Here is a 25003-nt window from a genome sequence, read left to right as displayed (position 1 = left end):
TATGGCCCTTTCCACTGTCAAAAGGCCTTCCGAACCGAATCGTACTGGATCACTTTTTCAACACCCTTTGCAAATGGTACCAAGGGTACCGAAAAGCGGACCGCGCAGCTGAACGCTATTGGTTTACAGAGAAACATTATTCGCTCGTGCACCAAGCCAAAATGAAAACATTACACTATAATAATATATACATAAAATAACAAGCCAAGGTTGACCCGAGCTCAAACAAACCTTGTCATCGTCTTGATGAACAGCCACAAAGCCAAGAAGAACAAAATCTGCTCTGCCCTGTTGTTGTTTTACGAGCCCGTCTAAAAGTGCGAGCTTTTTCACTTTGTGCCGGAGAACTCGCGATATTGTCTATATTTGAAATAACAAACTTTTTAAACTCATATTAATAACCTGCTTGTTATCATTGAAGCGCTTTGATATCCGATCCTGTCAAGAAGGAACAAACGCGAAAAAACAAAGGAGAAGCCGGAAAAAATCAGCAGCAAATGATCTATCTGCGTCCTAAAACAGTAGGCCATTTTGCACTGTCATTGATCTGCAGTTATAACCAACTTATGTTTATAGAAAAGTTAGTGATAATCATTTATACACAAGTATTTATGTGTGTAAAGCATCTATTTTGTGAGAAGTGCTTCTCATTTGATATGTGAATGACCCAGACAGCTTTAGACATTTCCTTGAGTGAAAATGACGTCGTCTGAAACTTTCTGTCATACACCACACCCACCGAAAGAGCACCATTGGTACCCTTTTAGCAGTGGAAACGCAAGCCTGATAAAAGGGAACTGTACCAACCCGTACTGTACTGTACCACTGAGTGAAAACGGGCCATAAAACTCCTAATCCTAAAATACATCCTAATATAAAAAGAGTTGCATTAAAACAATATTTGCAAGGCAATGACTGATAACTGCCATGAGTGAATTCACTGCTTCAGCCCAACAAAACATTTGTTTTTGAATCACTATCATTGTGCAGTCGCATATAGCCACTTGTGGTTTTGACCCCCCCCACATACTGGACATTTAAAGTTTGATTAGGACATAACTATTATTATTATGCCTATTATAAAATTGTAGTATTTTCATAGCAATTTAAACTACCCTTTCAATTTGTACAAGAAAAAAAAAGAAGGAGATTTGAGACTCTGGGGAAGAATGTCTGAGTGCATCAATTACATCAGGTTTCCACATTTTTCTTGTGCTTGAATGTAATACGGCCCTCCTATGAATTGTCAGTCACTGATATCAAAACTAAAAAAAAAAACTAAAAAAAAAAAAATTATTCATATATATATATTCATATGATTTTTATTCATATATATATATTCATATATATATATATATATATATATATATATATATATATATATATATATATATATATATATATATATATATATATATATATATTAATAAAAATCTTTTGATTTTTAATCCGACTTTAAAACAATTGCGAATGTGATGTTCTCATGCAGACAAAGACATTTTAATTGTGTCCACTATTCATTACTTGAAGGCATGAAAAGAATTCAATTTTCAATTCAATTTTCATTAAACTCCTACCAGCAGGGCACCTGTTGCTGTGCAGCGGTATGAAACTGGCCTTTTTTAAACGTGCAATTCTGAAAAGACAGCAAGTACCAATTTAGTGGAAAAGCACATGCGTTATTTTAGGGAAACCACAGCAGCCTCTATTATAGGTTCCGCTTAAGGTTAGCCTGTGGGCAAACTTTTATTTCTGTCAGGGTGAAAAGGCACGCCCTCCGTCTGAAGATCTGAACAGAAATATCCTCCAAGGAATGTACATTTCCTGACTATATACTCGTGTATATAATAGACATTGTATTTGTTATGTCGGCAAATCCCTTATTATTGATACTGTTTAACATCTTCACCCTCATAAAACATTACGAGTGGTTCTCATAAGGACTATGACGTATATCATTAGGGGATAATTATGGTAAAAAGGTCGCACACAATGTTTTATGTACATATTAAGCTATATGCACATTCAACCAGAGTTCGAGTGTGACTGCACTGCCAAACCCAAAAAGTTAAAGTAACTCAAACCATGCAAGGAAACTGATTGCACAAACCATTTAGGTTCAAAAACTAATCCAGATGAGTAGTGTGAACTTAATCCATTTGAGTAAATGAAGCAATTTGTGCACAGTAAATCCCAATAAATGAAGAGAATTCAAACCAAATGAGTACTGTAAAACCCAATAAATGAAGAGAACTCAAACCAAATGAGAACTGTAAAACCCAATAAATGAAGAGAACTCAAACCAAATGAGTACTGTAAAACCCAATAAATGAAGAGAACTCAAACCAACTGAGTACTGTAAAACCCAATAAATGAAGAGAACTCAAACCAAATGAGTACTGTAAAACCCAATAAATGAAGAGAACTCAAACCAAATGAGTACTGTAAAACCCAATAAATGAAGAGAACTCAAACCAAATGAGAACTGTAAAACCCAATAAATGAAGAGAACTCAAACCAAATGAGTACTGTAAAACCCAATAAATGAAGAGAACTCAAACCAAATGAGTACTGTAAAACCCAATAAATGAAGAGAACTCAAACCAAATGAGAACTGTAAAACCCAATAAATGAAGAGAACTCAAACCAAATGAGTACTGTAAAACCCAATAAATGAAGAGAACTCAAACCAAATGAGTACTGTAAAACCCAATAAATGAAGAGAACTCAAACCAAATGAGTACTGTAAAACCCAATAAATGAAGAGAACTCAAACCAACTGAGTACTGTAAAACCCAATAAATGAAGAGAACTCAAACCAAATGAGTACTGTAAAACCCAATAAATGAAGAGAACTCAAACCAAATGAGTACTGTAAAACCCAATAAATGAAGAGAACTCAAACCAACTGAGTACTGTAAAACCCAATAAATGAAGAGAACTCAAACCAAATGAGTACTGTAAAACCCAATAAATGAAGAGAACTCAAACCAAATGAGTACTGTAAAACCCAATAAGTTAAGACAACTCAAACCGTTTGAGGAAACTGATTGCTACAAACCATTTGAGTTAAAAAAAAACTCATTTATGTGAGTACTGTGAACTTACTCCATTTAAGTTGAAGTAATAAGGTATTTAATTAACTCATTACCTTCAACACTAATTTCAAAACTCTTTTCAAATGAGTAGAATTAACTTTCAGTCAATTTTGAGTTAACTACACTCATTTAATTTGATAGAGTTGACTGCTGGGTTTTACAGTGTGTATGAATTCAACATGCTAACTTTCTGACTTTAAAGAATCTATTTATATCGAAACCACGCACCAGTGTTGATCAACAGTATTTCTTAAAGCTATTGTGTGTGTGGCTATCCTAAATAAATGTGAAAATATCATAGCTGGACTCCAGGCTAACGCATCTGCCACATGATTGGGTGTGTCTTGCATCTCTTTTGGGAAGAAGTTTGACCACAATTGGTGGCCTGCTTTGGTCTGTGAAACCCTCACATCATTATACACGCAAAAGCATGAAATTATGTCTCCAGCTCAGATAGAGCTGACAAAGCAGACCATTTGGGAACTTTTAGATAGTTCACCATTAAATTTGAAAACAAGTTAGTACAGAGGGATGTCATTAAAGTAAAATCTGAGATCTTTTAAAGTCTTTTTTCCCAGTAGTGGTTTTCAGAAATATTGCAACATATTCGTTTTCAGTGTCTACATTTCAGTTTCCAACATCCATTATTACTAATTGCAGTTATTAATTGATGAATTAGGAATGCTAGGAATGGAAATTCAGTCACAATTTAGGCATAACAATAATGTTTTCATACCTGTATGACTTTCTTTTCTCCATGGAACATTTAAAAGGTTTTAGGTACTGTGACTAAACATGGAGTCATGCTAATATGGTGAGCTTTGATTTTAAGCATTGTCAGCATTTATTCTTTCACTGTAAAACTAAAAAAGTTAGAGTAACTCAACCCATTTGAGGAAACCAATTGCAACAAACCATTTAGGTTTAAAAACTAATCCTAATGAGTAGTGTGAACTTAATCTATTTGAGTAAATGAAGCAATTTGAGCACAATAAAACCCAATAAATGAAGAGAACTCAAACCAACTGAGTACTGTAAAACCCAATAAGTTAAGCCAACTCAAACCGTTTGAGAAAACCGAGTGCTACAAACCATTTGAGTTCAAAAACTAATCTATATGAGTACTGTGAACTTACTCAAGTAAAGTTAAAGTAATGAGGTATTTAATTAAATCATTACCTTGAGTTCAAAACTCTTTTCAAATGAGTAGAATAAACTTTCAGTCAATATTGAGTCAACTACACTCATCCCATTTGATAAAGTTGACTGCTGGGTTTTATAGTGTTAATTTTCCTTCGGCTTAGTTCCTATTTCAGAGGTCGCCACAGTGGAATGAACCACCAACTATTCCAGCATATATTTTACGCAGCTGACGCCTTTCAGCCACAACCTATTACTGGGAAACACCCACACGCTCACATTCACACAAACTCACACACTACATCCAATTCAGTTTATTCAATGCACCTATAGCGCATGTCTTTGGGCTGTGGGGGAAACTGGAGCACCTGGAGGAAACCCATGCCAACATGTGTGAACATGCAAACTTCACACAGAAATGCCAACTGACTCAGCCAGGACTCGAACCAGCGACCTTCTTGCTGTGAGGCAACAGTGCTAACCACTCAGCCTCCGTGCCGCCTCACTGTAATCAGTTTATTTTAATTAACAGGTTCTGTATGCCTTGATTCACACGTTTTTCACATTTATTTATAGTTATGAATTAAGTTATGGAACATTGTGCTCTGTTAACTTTTAATGTGGAGAATCTCTTCATTTTACCAAAGTTACTTTTAGTGACGTTTTAGCGTTTTGTCCATCATATACTGTAAGAGAAAATGTTCATTACCAGGTTTTTGTACAGTAATTTTGGTCACACTTTGTTTTGATGGTCTGTTTGTTGAATTTAAGCTACATTGCATCTACATGCCAATTAATTCTCATATAAATGTCTGATGTAGGAGCAGTATCAACAGATATTAAGCAGACAGTCTACTAACACTCATATTCACCATCAAAATAAAGTGTTATCGTAATTTCTAACACAAATCTCGACAATATATAATTTCAAAGTATACAGATGTCAATACAGATCACTTTTTCAAACTTTTCAAAATCAAAAATGTTCAAATTCAAAAGCATGAATACATTTTTAAAAAACTCACAAATCACTGTTAATTTAGGGTATTTACAGTGGGTAAAACACTTTTGTACTATCTTTTTATTCAATTCAATTTATATTTATTTCTATGGCGTTTTACAGTGTAGATTGTGTCAAAGCAGCTTAACATAGAAGTTCTTGTAAATTGATCTTTTCAGCATTACATGGCTCTCTAAAGTGTCCTACTTTGCCTGTATTCAAGTTAATTGCATAACTGACTTACAAAATAACATAATTACACTAAAAATAATACCAAAAAAATCATTTTAAAGTGGAAGAATTGTGTTAATAGACTTTTTTAGTCCAAATAAATCATTATAAAAAGTTTTTATACAAAGGCTAACACCCAAAAAGTCATTTTATACAAATATCTGTAAATATTTTTGCACATTGCATGACTCAATACAAAATTTTCCACTGAAATCTTAATAATAATCTTTTAACGTGAACAGTGAAGGAATTTTACTCACAGGAATTTTATATCCAACTAAATCACCTTAAGATCTCCATACATATTTTTCTTTTTCCCATAAACCTTTTTTTAAATATATTAATATAACTTTTTTCCATAGCAATCCAAGTACAATATGAATCCAAAGTGCCATCATGAAACTACATTACACAAGTTGTTGCCTTCCCATATATCAAAGTAAAAGAAGAACCATTGTACACTGTATATTAGTTTTATGATAATCCAGTTTGAAATATCGATATTTTCAAGCACTTCACACTCCAACACACAGAGCTCTGCATATTGATACACCAAATATCACTTTCCACCTGTTGTGTAGTGTTAGCAGGTTACTCACCAATCTTAACCTCCTGGCACGTGATCAATAACACCTGGGCCAAACAGATCCCCAACCACACAGGTATCCTGAGGTGATGAACTGCACGCATTTTTTTTATTACAGCCGAGTGGCTCAGGCCTTGCCTGTGCCTGCCACAAGAGGTAGAACTATTTAAAAAATCACAGCTTCACCATGCGAGATGCCCACTCCACCAGCCTCTGCCAGCCTCTGTGCAGACGCTCCCCGAATGAAAAGTGTGCTCCTCCGCCCTGCGCTTCTGCAGCCTCTCATCTGGCAGGAGCAAAAATAACTCCCGGCTCTAGTCTGCTCTGTGATGATGATGATGCACACTTAGAAAGAGCACCAAGCAGAAATGCATCATGTATCACTGTCAGAACACTACAAAGCTCAACGGCATCACTCAACAGCGGATTTAATTATGTAGAATAAGCACTTGCTGTGAGTTTTACTTGATTTCTTAGATGTAATATATAAGACACAGATTCTACAATGGATTAAATAGATGTGCTTAATTCAGTTACCGCATCACGGGGGTGCAGTGGGTAGCTGCAAGTGGGTAGCTCACAGCAAGAAGGTCCCTGGTTCGAGCCCCAGCTTGGTCAGTTGGCATTTCTGTGTGAAGTTTGCATGTTCTCTCCATGTTAGCGTGAGTTTTCTCCGGGTGCTCCGGTTTCCCCCACAGTTCAAAGACATAGACTAAATTGTTCATAGTGTATGTGTGTGAATGAGTGTGTATGGGTGTTTCCCAGTGATGGGTTGCAGCTGGAAGGGCATCCGATGCGTAAAAAACATATTCTGGATAAGTTGGTGGTTCATTCCACCATGGCGAGCCCAGATTAATAAAGTAACTAAGCCAAAAAGAACATGAATGAATCAATAAATTGAGTTACACTGTAAAGGTTGACAGATTTAAAATATAAATAAATTTGTTCTAATAGATGTTTCTGTTTAAACATTACCATTTGCTTATCTGGTAAACATGAATTAGTTAACACTCTCATTAATATTCATGAGTTAAAACTCATTAACATGAGATATTCCTGTCAGTCTTTTACTTTGTAATGGAAGAAGCTGAGATGAAGGTCACGATCATAATACCATTAATATTTATGTAAATGCAATTTAAATGTTACACAATTAGGTTTTAGCATACATACATTTTGTATAAAAACTAATTTGGTGCCACTTTAAATTAATATGTGCTTTGGGTACTAATAAACTGACAAAACACTAATGTTATGCATGCTAATTTGTTATAAATGCTAATTACAAACTAGCTAATTACGAATGCATATTAATTTGTAATATATTTGTATCCAGCACTGTAATAACTGACGTTTGCTCTGTGTTCAAACTACTTATTTAAATTGAGCTGAAACAAAACAATTCTTAAGTTTCTTGAGGGACAACTTAATTGATTTATGTTCAATCAACATACATTTGTAAAAACTTACAAGTTAACTTACTTTTTTCATGATGTCCCAACACAAATTGATTGTGTGGAACCCAGCATTTTTTTCAGTATTCACTCAAACAATTAGGCTTACTGTTTGTTCAATTTATTTATTTAAAATAAGCTAAAACAAAAACATTATTGAGTTTTTGGGGGGCAACAACTTAACTGTTTTCTATTCAATTACGTTAAATTTGTAAGTTAATTAAGTTAACTCAAGTTAACTTAATTCCTTCATGTTGTCCCAACACAAAATGCACTAAAAAAAGTGTTGTAAGCAGTACTGTTGCAAACAATTTATTTGTGTTGAATTCAAACAAACAAACAAATTAAATTTAATCATGTTTAACCTTATTAGTTTGTTTAATTTCAGCCCAAATAAATTGTTTACAACCACTTAACGTAAAAAAAATTAAGTAAATCCAAGGAATCATCTTTGAATAATTTTTTTCAGTGTGGTTGTGTGGACCCAATATTTTTTAGTGTATGGCATATATTATAGAGTTCTAAGTACTATACTAAATTAAATTCAAAAGCGTAAACATTAAAAAATGCTGTGAATAATGAGAAAAAAATTATGGAAAAATATTTATTAACAAATATTGTTTTATGTAGAAATAAACCCATACAAGTAAAAAAAGGACTAGCAATAAATTACCTTGTCTTTACCTTTACATAAAGTAAAATATTAACAAATCATTTTAAACATATTTTATTGATGTCTGAAAATTCTAATAAATGTAGCATTGTTTCATTTTTAACATTAAAATATAAATCAGATACTATAAGTGATCCGCAAATTAACATATTTTACAAAGTACCTCTAAAGAAACTTTTGTGTGGGTGTTCAGTTCACCTCATTCAAACTCAGCCTTCCTAATTGCTCAAATCTTTCTACATCTGAGAAGGCAAATTACCTCAGGACAAATATAGCCTATTTCCCTCCTATGCGTGTCCTACAGTTGTTTGTACAGCTCGAAATGAAGAAGTTTATTCCCACTGCAAACATTCTCCCACCTTATCGTCATAATTGCCAGACTAAAACACAGCGACCTCAAGATGTTACTGGCCGCCATCACAAAGTACAAACTCTTTACAAAAGCTCTTTCTCCACATTAATGTTTTAGCAGTGTGCCTTCAGCAGTGACCGACCTCAGTTTTCTCCACAAAGAGGAACCACATGAGGTCATGAATGAGTGAGTTCCTCCGTAAATACATTTAAGCCAAAAGGTACCTTGTTGACTGTAAAATAAACACATCTTCATGTAAGAGGTTTACTTCCAGCACAGTAGAAATGCCCACATGCTTTGCTAGTTTAGGCTGTGAATCTAATGTGGTTCAGGTGAGAAACACTTTTTAGATGGTTATAACCATGGTTTTTAATAATGTTAATCTGAATCACTCATCCTCAAACCTTTAGCTTTATACATAGATTCTCAGGTCCATCTTAAATATAACAGACCATAAAAGAAATTCCACTTAGAGCAGAAGCTGTTATTCTTCTGATGCTATTCTGGTAACCTGTGATTTGTTTCTTACATGTGCTGTACTGCTAAAATGTGTCCTATTTCTCTGAAGTTGAGCTGGTTAGCATGAAACAAAAAAAGCAAAGAGCAAGACTAATAAGGGAACCAAAAGAACAAGAGAAAACTAAATGAAAATAAAATTGGTTCTACACTGTTAGACATTTTATTACATTTTTACAGTAATTTACTGGCAGCACTCAGCAATTTACTGCAGCTGCCCCTTTACAGAAACCTACCTGTAAATGTGTTTTACAGTAGCAGGGCACTACCGTAATTTAATTTTACAGTAAAATAGCCACCGCAACATCTTATTATAGTAAAATGCCTTTGATCATGTTTTATTTGACAGTATTTTACATTTTTTAGAGTGTACACTGGCAGTACAAAAATTTTAGTACTTTCTATTGAATTTAATCAATTCCAAACAAATGCCAAGATCATGTACAAAATTATTCTTGTTATTCATTTGTAATTATTTCCATTTTACAGAGTAGCGTCTGTCTGCAGACTGCAAGACAGGGGCGTAACATGAAAGGGACGTAACTTGTAGTAGAGGCATAACTTGAAGTTATGGAGACCGACATGTCAAAACTGTGTTGTCGGCTAGATGGCACTGTAGCATTAGCCCCTTTCACACATACAGACCTTTCCGGAAAAATAGATTTTAGTCACATAACATTTCTATTCCTTAATGCCAACTGTGTAAAAAAATATCGATAAAATGCTTATGATAAACCGCCGTTTGTTTACCATTAACCTCTGACACATGTGCACATAAAGCAGCACACACACTTATTATTAACATCTCGACATGCGAAAGTGTTTCTTCATATGTTTTCATCTAAGTTGTTCACAATACTGATTCATCCATAAAATGTAATGTAGTCAATGTTTACAAATACAAGCGCTGCTGTTTAGAACTCATTTCTAGTAATGATGTCAGAATTGACCGGTATTTTGGAATGGATGTGTGAATGCTCTTTTCCAGAAAAAACTCTGTAATGTCCTTGGCTGTGTGAACAGCGCTTTTATGAATTTACCGGTAAAGTCGTTCCGGAAATTTTTTCGGATGTTTACCGGTATCACTGTGTGAAAGGATCTACTATTAACGTTATTAACGTCTACAGAATTTACATTTAAATCACATTAAAAGTAATGTAAACTACACTGTTGACAATTTCCTGTAGCATCTACGGTAACTTACCAGCAGGAGTTCGCCAGTAACTCACTCTAAATCAATTACAATATAAATCATTTTTCATTTAAAGCACCATTTATCTTGCTCCATATGTATTTACTGTATTGCATATCTTTACTGTAAAATATACAGTAATTTTCACAATGCAACTTTAAAATACAGTAACATACTGTATAACTGTTTTTTAGTAAAACATAGTTCATATTATACATAAGTACTGTGTAATTTACTGTACAAAAATTGTTTACCGTTTAGGTAATTACAGAAACCTACATTAAGCTAATTACATTCTGTTTTTTTTTTTTTTAATTCCACAACAATAATGGATTTCATGAAGCATTAACTAAATAATTATAATTGACAAACTCAACTATAAAACCTCTTCTAGTTTGGAGGAAATTTCAGTTGTAATGGAGTCAGGCCTATTTCTGTGAACCCGATGAGACACTACACATATGGCAGAGGACACCCTGATCAGCTTACGGACGCTTCATTATTTATGATCTCCTCGGACAAACCCCAGCAACACCAAGTCTCGTTCAGGCAGGAATAGGTCAAACTGAAGCTGTTGTGATGAACAAGTGCAGAAATACTAAAATGAAGCTGGAGTGAACTACAGTCATGTTTGCGGCAGCGACCAAGAACTTTGTGAAGCAGGTTGGAGACACTGGACGCCTTGTACCTGTTCCCAGTCTCAGTGAAGCAGACAGATATCAGCCTCTCAGCCTGGTGACGAGGAAGAAAAAACGACATTTCTGGAAGAAGACCAAATACGCTACAACACCCTTCTCTCTGAAAGACATACTCGTTGGAGAGAAAGAGATCACAGCAGGTGAGGTTATTATTTTTTATGAAAACAAGAGGGCTGAACAATCAATTATCTCTTTATTTGCTATTTTGGGTGCCATTTATTACAACAAAGCCTTATTGTTAGGTATTTATAAAGCTCATGTATTGTTTTGCTCAGGTGAGATATGGGTTTAGGACAGGTTTGTAATAGATTTATTTATGGTTTATAGGATTGATGTAGGGATAAAGGTGTAATTATCGAGGTGACTACAAATTCGAATTGTACACTGTCTGACAAAAGCCTTGTCATCAATCCCAGTTGTAAGAGCAACAAATAATAACTTGACTTCTAGTTGATCATTTGGAAAAGTGGCAGAAGGTAGATTTTTCAGATGAATTATCTGTTGAACTGCAACCCAATCATCACAAATACTGCAGAAGACCTATTGGAACCTGCATGGACCCAAGATTCTCACAGAAATCAGTCAAGTATGATAAAGGAAAAATCATGGTTTGATGTTACATTCAGTATTTGGCGTGCGAGGGATCTGCAGAGTGGATGGCAACAAGCCTGAGGTATGAAGAAATTTGTGCGGCCCATTCCAATATAAACCACAGGAGAGGACAAATTCTTCAGCAGGATAGCACTCCTTCTCATGCTTCAGCCTCCACATCCAAGTTCCTGAAGGCAAAGAAGGTCAAGTTGCTCCAGGATTGGCCAGCCCAGTCACCAGACATGAACAATATTAAGCATGTCTGGGGAAAGATGAAGAAGAAAATGAAGATGAATTCAAAGAATCTTGATAAACTCTGGGAGTCCTTCAGAAATTTTTGCCATTTTTGCCAGAAATTTTTGCCATTCTTTGCCATTCCAGATGACTTTTTTTAATAAGTGATTTGAGTCATTGCAGAGATGTACTGTATGGATGCAGTCCTCCAAGCTTATGGGAGTCATTCACAATATTAATTATTTTTCCACTGCAGCATGACTTTATATTCGACACTGTACATTATTTCTGTTAAGTGTCAAGACTTTTGTCCAAGTAAAGTCAGACCTTACTGTCCTAATGAAATAATTAAAAATAAGGCATGATCATATTTTATTTTGCTAAAATAAGTGTAATCTAGAGGCCTTTGCCTTTTATATAAGCCCCCTCTGATACAAAATGATCAACTAGAAGTCAAGTTATTATTAGTTGTTCCTAAAACTTGGAAAGGCGACAAGACTTTTGTCAAATTGTAATTCTCTCTAAATATTTCTCAAGTGCTGTTTAAGGGTGATAAGTTTTTTTCAACATATTTTTAAACAATAGTTTTAATAACTAATTTAGAATATCTAATTCCTTTTATGTTTGCCATAATGAGACTACATAATATTTTTCAACTTATTTTGCAAGATACTTTAGTTTTCAGCTTAAAGTCCAACTTAAACTACAATATCATGTTACCTAGGCAAGTTAGGAAAATTAGGCCAGTTACTGCATAACAGTTTGTTCTGTAGACATTTTTTATTAGGCCTTAAGTGGGCTAATAACATTGACCTTAAAATTGTTTTCAAATTTTTAAAAGCTGCTTTTATTCCAGGAAAGTAAATGACTTTCTCCTGAAGAAAAAATATTATAGAAAACACAGTGAAAATGCCCATCATCTGTTACACATCGCTTGGGAAATCTTTGAAAAACATTACAAATTTCACAGGAGGGCTAATAATTTTAAAGTCAACAGTGTATATTGCCAAAAGTTTTGGGACACCCCTTTAAGTCACTTATTGAGGTACTCTGATCTCTTCTATTGCCACAGTTGCATGAAATCAAGCACCTAAGAATGCAGACTGCTCTTACAAACATTTGTTAAAGAATGGTAGCTAGCTCTTTGCAACTCTCACATGGTCACCCACTAAAGCTAAGCAGGGCTGTGCCCGGTCAGTGCCTGGATGTAAGACCACATGGGAAAGCTAGGTTGCTGCCGGAAGTGATGTTAGTAAGGGCAGCAGGGTGCGCTCAACCTGCAGTCTGTGTGGGTTCTAATGCCCAGCATAGTATAGTATACACTGCCTTTTGGATGAGACATTAAACCGAGGTCCCGACTCTCTGTAGTCGTTAAAAATCCCAGGATGTCCTTAGGGGACTAACCCTGACATCCTAGTCAAATTGTGGAGTAGGATCTGGTCCAATATGGCTGCTGTCGGGTCATTCAACTGGATGTTGCACACTAGTGGTGGATGAGGAGATTCCTCCCGAAAAAGAAAAGCTGTATAAAAACGTAAGATATTATTATTATTATTTTTATAGGTTACTCTCAGTAGCTCAGTGAATTCAAGCAAGGTGTTGTAATAGGCTTCCACCTGTGCGTTAATTCTATAGTGAAATATTCCTTGGTCAACTCCTAGTGGTTTTATAACAAAGTGGAAACACATGCTGAGGCACAGTGTGCAGAAGACAACACATTTCTGCATTCATTAGCTACAGAAAGACAATCCTCACGTGGCCTTCAGATGAGTTCTAGAGCTGTGCGTAGAAAGCTTCATGAAAAAAATTCTGACGCAGTGCTGTAAAGCATGCTGCCACTGAACTGTGGGCAGTTGTGGCTTTCAGATTTTAGCCTTGACCCCTAAGTTCCAGTGAAATTAATTCTTGATGCTTCAGCATACCAAAACAGTTTGCTCCCAACTTTGTGGAGGAACAGTTTGGAGATGACTCCTTCCTGTACAGACATGACTGCGCTCTAATGCACAAAGCAAGATTCATAAAAACATGACCGAGTTTGGTGTGGATGAACTGGACTGGCCTGCACCTCAACCCAACTGAATACCTTTGGGATGAATTACAGTGAAGACTGCAATCCAAACCTTCTCATCCAACATCAGCATCTGAACTCATAAATGCATTTCTAGTAGAATGGTCATAACATACTCCTAAACCTTGTGGAAAGCCTTCTCAGAAGAGATGAAGCTGTTTTAGTGGGACAGCACCACATTAAACCATACGGTTAGGGATGTTGTTAAAGTTGATGTGCATGTAAAGGTGGATGTCCAAAAACGTAGGTGCACTGTAAAAACATATTTATCCAATTATCGTGTTATCTCAGATAATCATTTTAAGCCATTTAATACTTTCATTTGTACATATTTGACACATTTCAGGTGTATTATTATTACTATCTTACTACTACATTTACATTTTTAAATGGATTGATGTGTAAATAAGTATCCATATACAATACTAACGTAAGTACAGATCATTTTACTAAAAGTATTTCGGTCCCACTTTATATTAAGTGGCCTTAACTAATATGTACTTACATAGTAATTAATAGTTTGTTACAATGTACTTATTGTGTAAATAAATGTATTTACCATGTACTTATGCTTGATTAAATACATGTATGTAATTACATCTGTAATTAACTTTTGTAATTACATTTGTAAATACACTGTTGACCATCCCTTACACCTTAACCTACCCTTAAACCTACCCACACCACCAAACCTGTCCATAACCCAACCTCTATCCCAACTCAAAAGCACCACAAGTGTTCTCAAATACATTATTAACTCAGTAAGTACATTGTATTTATTTTTTGATGTAAGTACATAGTAGTTAGGGACACTTAATATAAAGTGGGACCAGTATTTCTTACAGCTAAAGGTACTTGATTCATACACCGGTCCAAAACTTAGCTAAGCACATAAAAACAAACAATTGTTTTTATTCAGATCTCTTAAAACTATAGGCTTTGAAGTTTTGTTCACTTAGTGATAGTTCTGTCTTTTTAAAGTATTTTTAATGTGTCTATTCCAGGTTAAATGACACCCAAATATATATTTAAGGGTAGAACATACTGTAGTTAACAAAGTAAAAGCACTTTACATAAAGTCTTTTAATATAAAGTTGTTTCTGTTTGACAGGGGTTTCCTCTTATCAGCTACTGAATTATGAAGACAAGTCTGATGTTGCCCTAAATGGGCGTTTGGGCAACCATCTGATCCATGAGGTGGGAGTAAACGTGAGCGGTTCAGATTCTGTGGCAGTAAAGGCCTCGTTTGGAATTGTGACAAAACATGAGGTGGAAGTTCCAACATTACTGAGAGAACTCAATGCAAGGTAAAGATATGCGTATAGTATGTATATACAGTACAGGCAGTCAGCCTGTGATAAGTTAAAAGTGGCAAGTTACATTATTAGGGCGTACTCACACTATGTACAGTTGCCTCGAACCGGGCCAAAGCACGCTTGTCCCCCCTCCTGTCTCCACCGACTGCCTGCACTCACATTACAATCGGGCCTGGGCACGCTTACGTCATCGATGATGCGCTGGTCAGAAGCGCTCTCGCTAAGCACAGTGGTGATTTCTTCAGTTATATCGCTTTAGTCGTTTGTAGTGCAGTGACACGCAGTCAGATATTTCACCGAATAGATCAACCACTTTTGATGCTCATAAACAATCATAAAGTGCTCGTGTTGCAGGAATTAGGAGGTTTGCTAAAGGTGCAGCTGGTGCAGTGAGGGGTTTTCGTCTTTAATAAACTACGACAGTTTGCGTTCATTCAACAGTAAGATGATAAATAAATTCAAATGAAACAGTTCCTTAAAGTCACGTCTCACTTTCAGTTTTAGGCTTTGGCCCATTTTGCACTCACACACGAATGTACTGCGCCAAAGCCCAAGTGAACCGTGTAAGCACACTCACACTTCTCAAACGATCTGGGAAACAGGCCTGGGCACAGTTTGGATAGCATAGTGTGAGTAGGTCCTTAGACCAATATGTGGTGACTATTTTCGAGTATATTCATTTATTTATATATATAAAAAATTGAATGTGATGTTTACGTGTTGATTGCTTCGGTTTCATTAGGAACTACTTTAATGGTGACCCAAAAAGGACACGGGATTAAAAAAAAAATAAGATTTTGAGAAATTGCGATCCTTTTGTGCTCTTTAGCCAATTTTTTGCACCTCCTTTTTTCAAACAGTTAGCAAACTGTTTTCACATCTCTTTGAAACTCCAACAATTTTGCATTCGTTGAGTGCTCAGAAAATTTGCCGGTGGTTGCAAAATGTTTGGGTACACTGAAAAAAAAAGAATTCATTGGATTTACAATTTTATTTTTAAGGTAACTAATTGCAAACAATTTATATGGGCTGAATGTAAACAAATTTAAATTTAGTAATGTTCAACTTCATATGTTTGTTTACTTCTCACGTTAAACATTTTTAGTAAATCCAATGAATCGTTTTTTTTTTTTTGTGTTGTAGAATATTTGCATTTAAATGTAGTTCAACTTTAGTTTTTCTCCAAGTAACATGCTGCCGCACACATTATTGCCATGGCCATTATTGCCCAATTATTATTATTACTCTTATTTATTTATTTTAGTTTTTTTTACATTTACCCTTAAAGAAACATTGTGTTAGTTCCCACAAATATATTGTATTTGCTCTTTAAAACACAAGCAAATTTTATTCCACCAACTACTGAGACACAATTTTTCAACCCAGGCTCACTCTGAAAATGTACTGCTATATAAATTTATGGAGAGAGCCAAATATGTCCCAGAAGCTATGTTCTTTTGCAGTTTTTGTTTTCGCGAATCCACCAGAGGCCGCTATGTACGCTTTTTGAGATCTTAAATTTCTTTCACGAATGCCATTCATCCCTGCTGTTCTTGCGTAAATCCACCAGAGGCTGCTGTCGACTGACTGATCACCGTACCTTTCTCCTTCCCTAAACCCAACCAATAGTGATTTCAAAAGCATCGATTGACATACACACTTCTAGCTACATAATTCACAATCTCCAGAAATGAATGTAGGGATATTTTACTATTCGTTAAATTTTTCTACAGATTTTGTGTTCCCCAGGGAAACTTTGCTTTGTTCCCCACCTCCAACAAAATAATTACAGTGCATTCGCTCACCAAAAAAAACATTTGCATTCTATTTCTCTCACGCCTTTTTTTTTAATCAGGAAAGTTGACCTTGATCACTGTTTGATCCGTCAGTCTAAAGAGAGTGGACGCACTGTCCTGTGTGTAGTAATGGAAAGTATTCGCACTACTCGACAATGTTCTCTCACCGTTCATGCTGGAGTACGAGGAACGACTATGAGGGTAAACAAAGCAAGCATGGCCTACAAACAATATATTGTATAGGCTATAAATTTGCTGTCTAAAGCTTTTTTTGTTTTACACAGTTCCAGATAGACGATGGGCGAAACCCTAAAGGTCGAGATAAAGCCATCGTTATTCCAGCCCACACAACCATAGCATTCAGTGTACTGGAGCTTTATGTGCGACTCGATGGACGACTTGGTAAGCACTTAATGACTGTATGTTTATGAAAATAGAGCATTCTGACTTATACATTTCATACTGTTACACTGAAAAAAAATTATTCATTAGATTTACACATTTTTTAAGGTAAGTGGTTACAAACAATTATTGTCTGAATTTAAACAAAAAATGAAGTTGAACATTAATACATTTAATTTGTTCATTTCAATTTAGCAAATATTAATTCATGAAAACCCTTAATTTTCAGTTCATGAATAATTATTACTGAAGTGAACATTTTTATATATTTTTTTTTCCCTAACACATTTTAACAATTCCCTACGGTAGCTGAGAGAAACGTGATATAACTTAAGAAAACATATGCAAATAGTAAACCATTAACAAACTGAGAAAACATCTCCAGTTTGACAACACATGCAAGTACACATTATGCAGACAACAACAGAAACGTGTCGAGGGAGCCCAAAAATCAGATGCTTCCTGTTTAGAGTCAGTGGTGTTGTCAGAGTGGTGTTGCATTTCGTTTATTTTACCGCTCTAATCCTATGGTTCTATGTTTGTATTGTTTTGTCAAAATATTCTGATGAGTTGTTACCTCTCACGTCTTCAACAACACTGACTCTAATGCTGCATTCACACCAAAAACAAAAGAAGCATCAAGCGCGAGTGGTTTACATGTTAAGTCAATGCACAGATGCGAATGGACATCCTGACATCAATGATGCGATTCGCACGAATGAAGTTGAGCGCATAAACTTCATTGAATATTCGTGCTGCGTTAATCAATCAGAAGCGTTCTCTTGTCGGCTTGCATATGGCGTAGCACCTGTTGTTGGTGTCCCAAAGGGAAATCCTCCTGCCGACACTGGACAATAGTTGATCAAACTGGGCTTGGCTCAGTTGGAAGCACCGCTGAAAGCTTCCATCATCCAGGTACAGTTTTTGGAGGAATTAATGAACTCATAGAGCTGGATGCACCTTTGAAAGGATCTAGTGGACTTATCCACAGCTCCAAATGAATTGATGCTGTTTTTCAGTCTTCATTAAGCACATAAACACAGTTGTTCTCTCAATAAAATCCATGTTAGCCATTTAGCAATGAAGCTAGAGTCACCAACAGACAGAAGCCCCGCCCATGACCCAAATCTGCTTCTATTGTCAGGTGAATTTGAATGAAGAGTAAAATGAAAATGTTCACGCTAGTATTTATGCACGAATAGCGCAATTCATCGACGCGTGCCGCATCTCGTGTGAACACAGCATAAAAAAGCAGCAACTGGGTTTGTCATTTCTGTTGTGGCCTGCATTGTTACCAGCAAGTTTCTGTATTTGCATGTTTTGTGAGAATTTGCATGCACGTTTTCAAATTGATGTTTTCTCAATTTGTTAGAGTTTCTATTGTTATTGTTTTCTTGCAAAAAATCCACCAAATATTCCAAATCACACAAAAATCAAATAAACTATTAATTTTGTATGTAAACATTAAAAAGGGATTTCTAAGACATGTAATTTTAAGGAGAGCTGGGAGTGATAGCTTTTATTTAAATGTGTATAATTAATATGCAGCTTTTCGTATGTTGTACTGGTAATGTGGCCTAAAAATGAGATTTAACTCGCACTGAAAAGTCAACAATGTGCATGAGGATGCAATGCCAGTGCTATTTTTGCAATACTTCAACTTATTTAAAGTCTTCAAAAATATAAAGGATAACACTTTGCCAACATGACCTCTCAAAAGGGGTGAATTCCCAAAAACTCAAAGTTTGAGAGCTCAAAAACTTCCCAAACCAACTTACAGAAACAGAACTTGTAATTCTGAAAGATAAATTCTTCAAACAGTGGCAAAAGAGGAAATGGTACTGGTCAAAACATGTAGACTTTCAAACATAATTATGCAAGTACTTTCCCTTCGCATTGTTGACAATAAGTCAGACTTGTTTCCGGGGCATGTTGGACTCAAGCAGGGCTGCCTTTTGTCATCAGTTCTGTTCATAATTTTTTTATGGACATGATTTCTATGTGCAGCCTTGGGCAGGAGGGAGTTCAATTCGAGGACCACAGGATTTCATCTCTGTTATTTGCAGACGATGTTGTTCTATTGGCTTCATCAAACATGGACCTTCAACATGCACTGGGGTGGTTTGCTGCTGAGTGTGATGTGGCTGGGATGAAAATCACACCTTCAAGTCTGAGGCCATAGTGCTCCTGCAGAAAAAGGTGGTCTGCCATCTCCCGGTTTGAGGAAGGTCCTTACCTCAGCTGGAGGAGTTAAAGTAACTTGGGGTTTTGTTCACGGGTGAGGAAAGGACGGAGTGCGAGATTGACAGGTGGATCAGTGCAGTGGCAGCAGTAATGTGGTCGATGTACTGGTCCATTGTGGTTAAGAAGGAGCTGAGCCGAAAGGCAAAGCTCTCGATTTAACAGTCAATCTATGTTCCTACTCTCACCTATGGTGAGGAGTCTTAGGTCATGACCGAAAGAACACGATCACTGATACAAGTGACCGAAATGAGTTTCCTTCACCAGGTGACAGGGCGCACCCTTGTAGATAGAGTAAGGAACTCTGTCACCTTGTAGGAGCTCATAGTAGAGCTGCTGCTCCTCCACATCGAGAGATGTCATCTGCGGTGGCTCGGCATCTGTTTCAGATGCCTTCTGGACGCCTACCTAGGGAGGTGTTTCAGGCATGTTCCACCATGAGGAGGCCTCAGGGAAGACCCAGTACACGTTTGAGGGACTATGTCTCTCGGCTGGCCTGGGAATGCCTCGGTACCACCCGGAAGGGCTGGAGGAAGTGTCTGAGCAGAGGGAAGTCTGGGATTCTTTCTTGAGACTACGGCCCTCGCGACCCAGCCCCAGAAAAGCAGATAAAAATGAATGAATGAATCAATTAATTAAGTACTGTAGATTTAGATGTAATCACTTCAAGTTAAAGACTCCTTTACACGGCTTTTAACTTATTTACTTTTGGTGCAAATTTGGTCAGACATTTGTGTAGCTCCAGAGTCAATGGGAGGCTTTGAGAAGGAACAGATACGCGAGCAGCTCGGAGGATTCATTGGTCGTTTTTCCGTTGGAAGACTCCGGAGATTCCTGTCAGGAATCATCTACGGGAATCCTTTCAGAGCAGGTGAGCTCATGCTGTACCATAGCTAAAAGATTTGAGGAATATTTCCAAATATGTCTTGACTTGTCCCTCTGTGCTTGCTGTAGATGACAGGACATTTGAAGAGCTCACTCACTCTGACATGTACATGGATGACGTCGTGACTGACTACTATGAGAAGGCTGCCAGCATGACGGATCTGTCCTCAGCTTACCTGCGGGATGAGAAGCATACGCGTGTCAATCTGCTCAACCATAACATACCTAAAGGACCCTGTGCCCTATGCGGGATGGGACACCAGAGGCGCGAGACTGTGTACGGCTGCCTGGAATGCACTTCAGGAGGAAACAAATATGTCCGTCTTCATGCCGTACCATGTTTTGATCTTTGGCACAAAACCTTGAGGTGAGGAACGGTCTGGACCGTTCTGGACTGTTGCATTGTCCAAAGCTGTTTCTGAAAAACCAAGGGTCTACAGAGATTAGCTCTAAGCTTATTAAAGCACACCTGATCCAGTCAATCAAGGTCTTCAGAATCTAAAACTAGCTATGTTTCGATCCAAAGATGCAAATTAGGCTTAAGCACAAAACTTGAATATCGCATGAAATTGCATGTAATAGTCTGTTTTGTATAACTAAAAATAATTAAAGCCAGTAATTTTTTATACTTTAATATATTTAGCATTTTTTTCTGATGACATTAAAGGGCCATGAAACCCCCGTCTCAGCAGGATGTTTTCACGCCTCTAGTTTTAAAAGTCAGAAAAGTGGGTGAGTCCAGCTTTGTTTAGGTGGGAGTGTCGAGTGGCGAAAGAGGGAAGGATCTGCATGAAAAGGGTTGTTTTATTACATGCAGTACAGCTGATTTTCACAGCAGCAACACAAACACAGACGCACAGGAGATAGACAGTGATTCGGACAGAAGCATTTACAGTGCTTCTGAGAGCTTCAGTCCATAATATTGTAGTGATATTACTGTAAACTTAGTAACTAAATCATTTTGACTAAGGTATGTCTTTAAAAACTAAAAGAGTACTGCTGACGATACCAACTAACTACCTTTGCCATCTGAATTAACATAAAGAACACTGATCGCACTCTCACCAAATCAGAGACAAGACAAACAACACGAACTGGAACGTACCTTTTTTTAATAGAAGATGTGCGGCAAATCTGATTTTCACCATTTCCAGATGCGAAAAGCTCTCAGCTAAAGAATTGTTTTGTACAAACATATTTTTGTCGCATGTTAGCAGACCACTTTAATCCACACGCGAGCTGTGCTCTCTAACGAAACCTTTGTTGTGGCACATTTTTAAAGGCAACACTGACAATTCGAACAATTCTTCTGAAACTTGTTTAAATTACAGTTGGCAACACAACATGGCGTCTCTCTGAACACTGTAATGGGTAAAATGAGTCTTTGAAGCTATATCATGCACATTGATGAATTTGCATCTCATTCACAATGACGTAACTTTGTACCGACCGATACAGACAGCCAACTTCCACGCAGGAATTTACACAATAATCTCGCCATGATGTATCTTAAAAATTTCACTATATTCACTTTTTAGTGAAATATATGTGTCCTAATTGTGATAGAATTTTGAGCTTTTGTCAGCTAGTTTCATCTTTCAGGGTTTAACATAATTTTGGGGGCGTCATCAAAATTTGGTTGACGTATAGTGAATCTGCTAGTGGAGTGATGACACGTCGGTTTCTCATTATTATTCATAGTGAAGTTTTCTCATTCTATGAGAAGACCCTGCTTCTTAATTATGACTTGCCAAGCTGCGAGACCCAATGATGTCTGCACGGCACAGGTCGTATGTGTTTGTTTCCATGATCCACTGTTTTTTTTTGCATGTTTTTCCCCTCGATTCTGTCAGGCCTGATACAGCAGAGCTGTTGGTTTGCAGCAAGCATTTTTGTCAGGAGAGCTGTACAAGAATTGGAGAATGGTGGACTTCGTCTTTTATCAGTTGAGTTCATTACCATTCAGACATATCGCCTATATTCACGGTGCTGTGTTCGCCATATGCTTAAAATCCCCTGAATTAACGGCAGGGCTAATGGTTAATAGGGAAAGACCCAGTGATTGATGCGGAGAGAAGTCCTCCTCATCTATAGTGTTTATATAAACATGATTAACTTTATGATGATATAACAAATTGTGGTTTTGTGTATATGAAACAACGAATAACAAATGAAGCAGGACATTAAATTACTTACTGTTTATTACTTTGCATTTTAACTTTGTAAACTATATAATCATGGGTTTCCGCACGGTTTGTCTCATTTTGCAAGCCAACTGTTAGTTCTCTCCCCTCTTTTTCCCCTGCATTGCTGGCCACGCCCACTTCTCCCTCATGCTCACAGTGCTCCACACCCAACATGGAGCATTTTTTGAAAAACTTGAGGTAGACTTGAACTGAAAGGGAGGGGGTTCATAACCCTTTAATGCTACCTAAAAAAAAAAAAAAGCATGAAAAAAAAATTATACTCTTAAATTAAAAATAATAATAATAATTGTTACAAAAGTATAATAAAACCAAATGAATGGGGCTGATCACTGACAGAACTAGTGCTAAATTGTCACATTGTTTACATATTGTCAATAACACGCATTACTATACATTTTGAAATGGCGCTTCTTACCTAATACAATTGGGCAAGATAATAGATACGCTAGGTCAAAAAGCTAGGATATTTGTTTCATCACGTGAAGGCCAGCTGCTGTTTTTTTTTTTTTGAGCACACTGGGTCATCTGAATTATTCAGGCCTATCAATAAATTAGCCTGCAGATCACGTGAAGACAGAGCAGGAAGTGCAATACTGACAGATGCCTCCTGTGAACAGAACACCGGGCGACTGTTTCCAGAGAGTTTGAAGGCAAGGTTACATCTGTGTGTTTATTTGACACCTGTTGGCTTCATCAGCCAGAACAGTGCAACAGATGGAAAAAAAAAAAAATCTAGCTTTGTTAATTGTAAACCACAGAATGTCAAGAGCTTGAATGACAAGAGCAGATCTTAAAACATTGCCTTTACTAATTCTTGTCCGGTCTGAAATGTTTACCATGTCTGTTTACAATAAAGAGAATTATCTAAAATGTTTAAGTTGAGAATCTTTTATTTGATCAAACAAACAGCTGTATTGTCGAATATTGATGACACCTGATCTTTCACTTATAAATTTGATATTCATCATTTTCTTGTCAGTTTAAAACCTAATACTACAAAATGACAATCCAAAATGACGTTTGCGGTTTGTTCAAACTATTTATTTAAAATGGGGATGCATCATAATTGTTTTTTGTTTAATCCCATTGAATTTGTAAAACCAATATGTTAACTTAATTCCTTCATGTTGTCCCAACACAAATGGATTTTGTGGAACCCAGTATATATTGAAGTCCAAATTAGAGAACAACCTACAACTTAAGAAATGTCAAGGCCACTGGTTAATCTTATTTTGCGTTAACCAACAGGATTTAAAGAGAAGTTTAGGCATATGGCGAGTTAGATAAATTTCTAAGCAAGGAATAAAAAACAAATCAGATATTTAATTTAAATATAACACTGATCAAAATTACAGAATACTTTAAAATACCTCTTGGTTATTGTTAATAAAATAATAATTAGAATAAAACAAATAATAATGAAATAAATAATTAGAATAAATTTCTAAAGCGAGTAAAACCATGCGACTGTGCATCAGATCGGAGGTGTATTGTCATGGTTTGCTGATGTTTTCTGCTGCAGTATTTAGTGAGTAAATCAAATGTTTATCAGAATCCCCCTTCAGAAACATGGAAATAAAGAAATGGTCAGCCCAGAGTCCAGACCTAAACCTCACACATAACAGCAGTGTGTAAGACTGGCGATGTGCTGTGAGACTAGTGGTGTCCAGCACTCAAAAAATGACATTTGCTGTTTGCTTAAACTGCTTATTTAAAATTAGCTGAAACAAACCATTGAGTTTTTTGGGGGACAACTTATTAGTTTGATCAAATTTACGTGAATTGAACATAAAACTAACAAGTTAACCTAATTTCCTCCGGTTGCTCCAACACAAACCAATTGTGTGGATCCCAGCATTTTTACATTGAGTGGGGGACTAGTACAGTGCTGTGAGAATTTAAATGTCCATTAAGAGATTAGCAATGTCCTGTGAGAGACTAATGATGTCTGTGAGAGACTAGTGATTTGTGATGCGAGACTAGTGAGGTCAGACTAGTGATCGGCTCTGAGAATCTACTGATTTGTGGGGTGGCCACAGCTACGCTAAATTCAAACAAGGCCTGTATATGTCATACTCTTATGACTGCAGTAACCTGCAGACATGTTACTTGTAGAAATGTTTTTGTTAAAGAGCCTTGATGATTTTGTAAAACACAATTCAATTGTTTATCAGACGCCCCCTTCAGACAAGTGGTGCTCACTGCAGAGCCATTTGGGCAGAGCTGAGCTCCAGCGAGGGGGAGCATGAGCTCTCGCTCCTCCTTTCTTGTACTTCTTCTACGAGTGATGTCACTGGGGGTGTACGCATTAAAACAGCTTATA

The 25003-nt window shown here is 36.6% G+C and overlaps 2 protein-coding genes across 2 annotated transcripts in view; one reads left to right on the top strand and one right to left on the bottom strand.

Moving 5' to 3' along the window:
• The window catches only part of col5a2b (collagen, type V, alpha 2b), a 59493-nt gene extending 53033 nt beyond the window's left edge, over positions 1-6460 (bottom strand). Inside the window, exon 1 of the mRNA XM_087256704.1 lies at positions 6069-6460. Within this exon, the coding sequence (XP_087112830.1) occupies positions 6069-6159 (91 nt within the window). The 5' untranslated portion in view covers positions 6160-6460. The remainder of the gene's footprint in view (positions 1-6068) is intronic.
• A 4105-nt stretch (positions 6461-10565) lies between these two features.
• Positions 10566-23555, top strand: pjvk (pejvakin). The gene is made up of 6 exons (XM_087256827.1): positions 10566-11080; positions 14945-15140; positions 17005-17146; positions 17230-17347; positions 20316-20459; positions 20543-23555. The coding sequence occupies exons 1-6, from the start codon at positions 10870-10872 to the stop codon at positions 20842-20844; spliced, it is 1113 nt and encodes a 370-aa protein (XP_087112953.1). The 5' UTR covers positions 10566-10869; the 3' UTR covers positions 20845-23555.
• Positions 23556-25003: the final 1448 nt, after the last annotated feature.

The sequence above is a fragment of the Danio rerio genome, chromosome 6, assembly GCF_052040795.2.
Source record: "Danio rerio strain M-AB ecotype USA chromosome 6, GRCz13ab, whole genome shotgun sequence".
Classification (NCBI taxonomy): Eukaryota; Metazoa; Chordata; class Actinopteri; order Cypriniformes; family Danionidae; genus Danio; species Danio rerio.
Note: the sequence above shows the minus strand (reverse complement) of the source record. Positions and strands in the feature narration are given on the sequence as shown.

What these genes read in the sequence shown, in the direction of transcription:
- pjvk (XM_087256827.1), top strand. Translation starts at nt 10,870, where the DNA reads ATGTTTGCGGCAGCGACCAAGAACTTTGTGAAGCAGGTTGGAGACACT. An exon ending in AGAGAAAGAGATCACAGCAG is followed by an intron (nt 11,081 to 14,944) that starts GTGAGGTTATTA and finishes TCTGTTTGACAG; the next exon opens with GGGTTTCCTCTTATCAGCTA. An exon ending in GCGACTCGATGGACGACTTG is followed by an intron (nt 17,348 to 20,315) that starts GTAAGCACTTAA and finishes AAATTTGGTCAG; the next exon opens with ACATTTGTGTAGCTCCAGAG.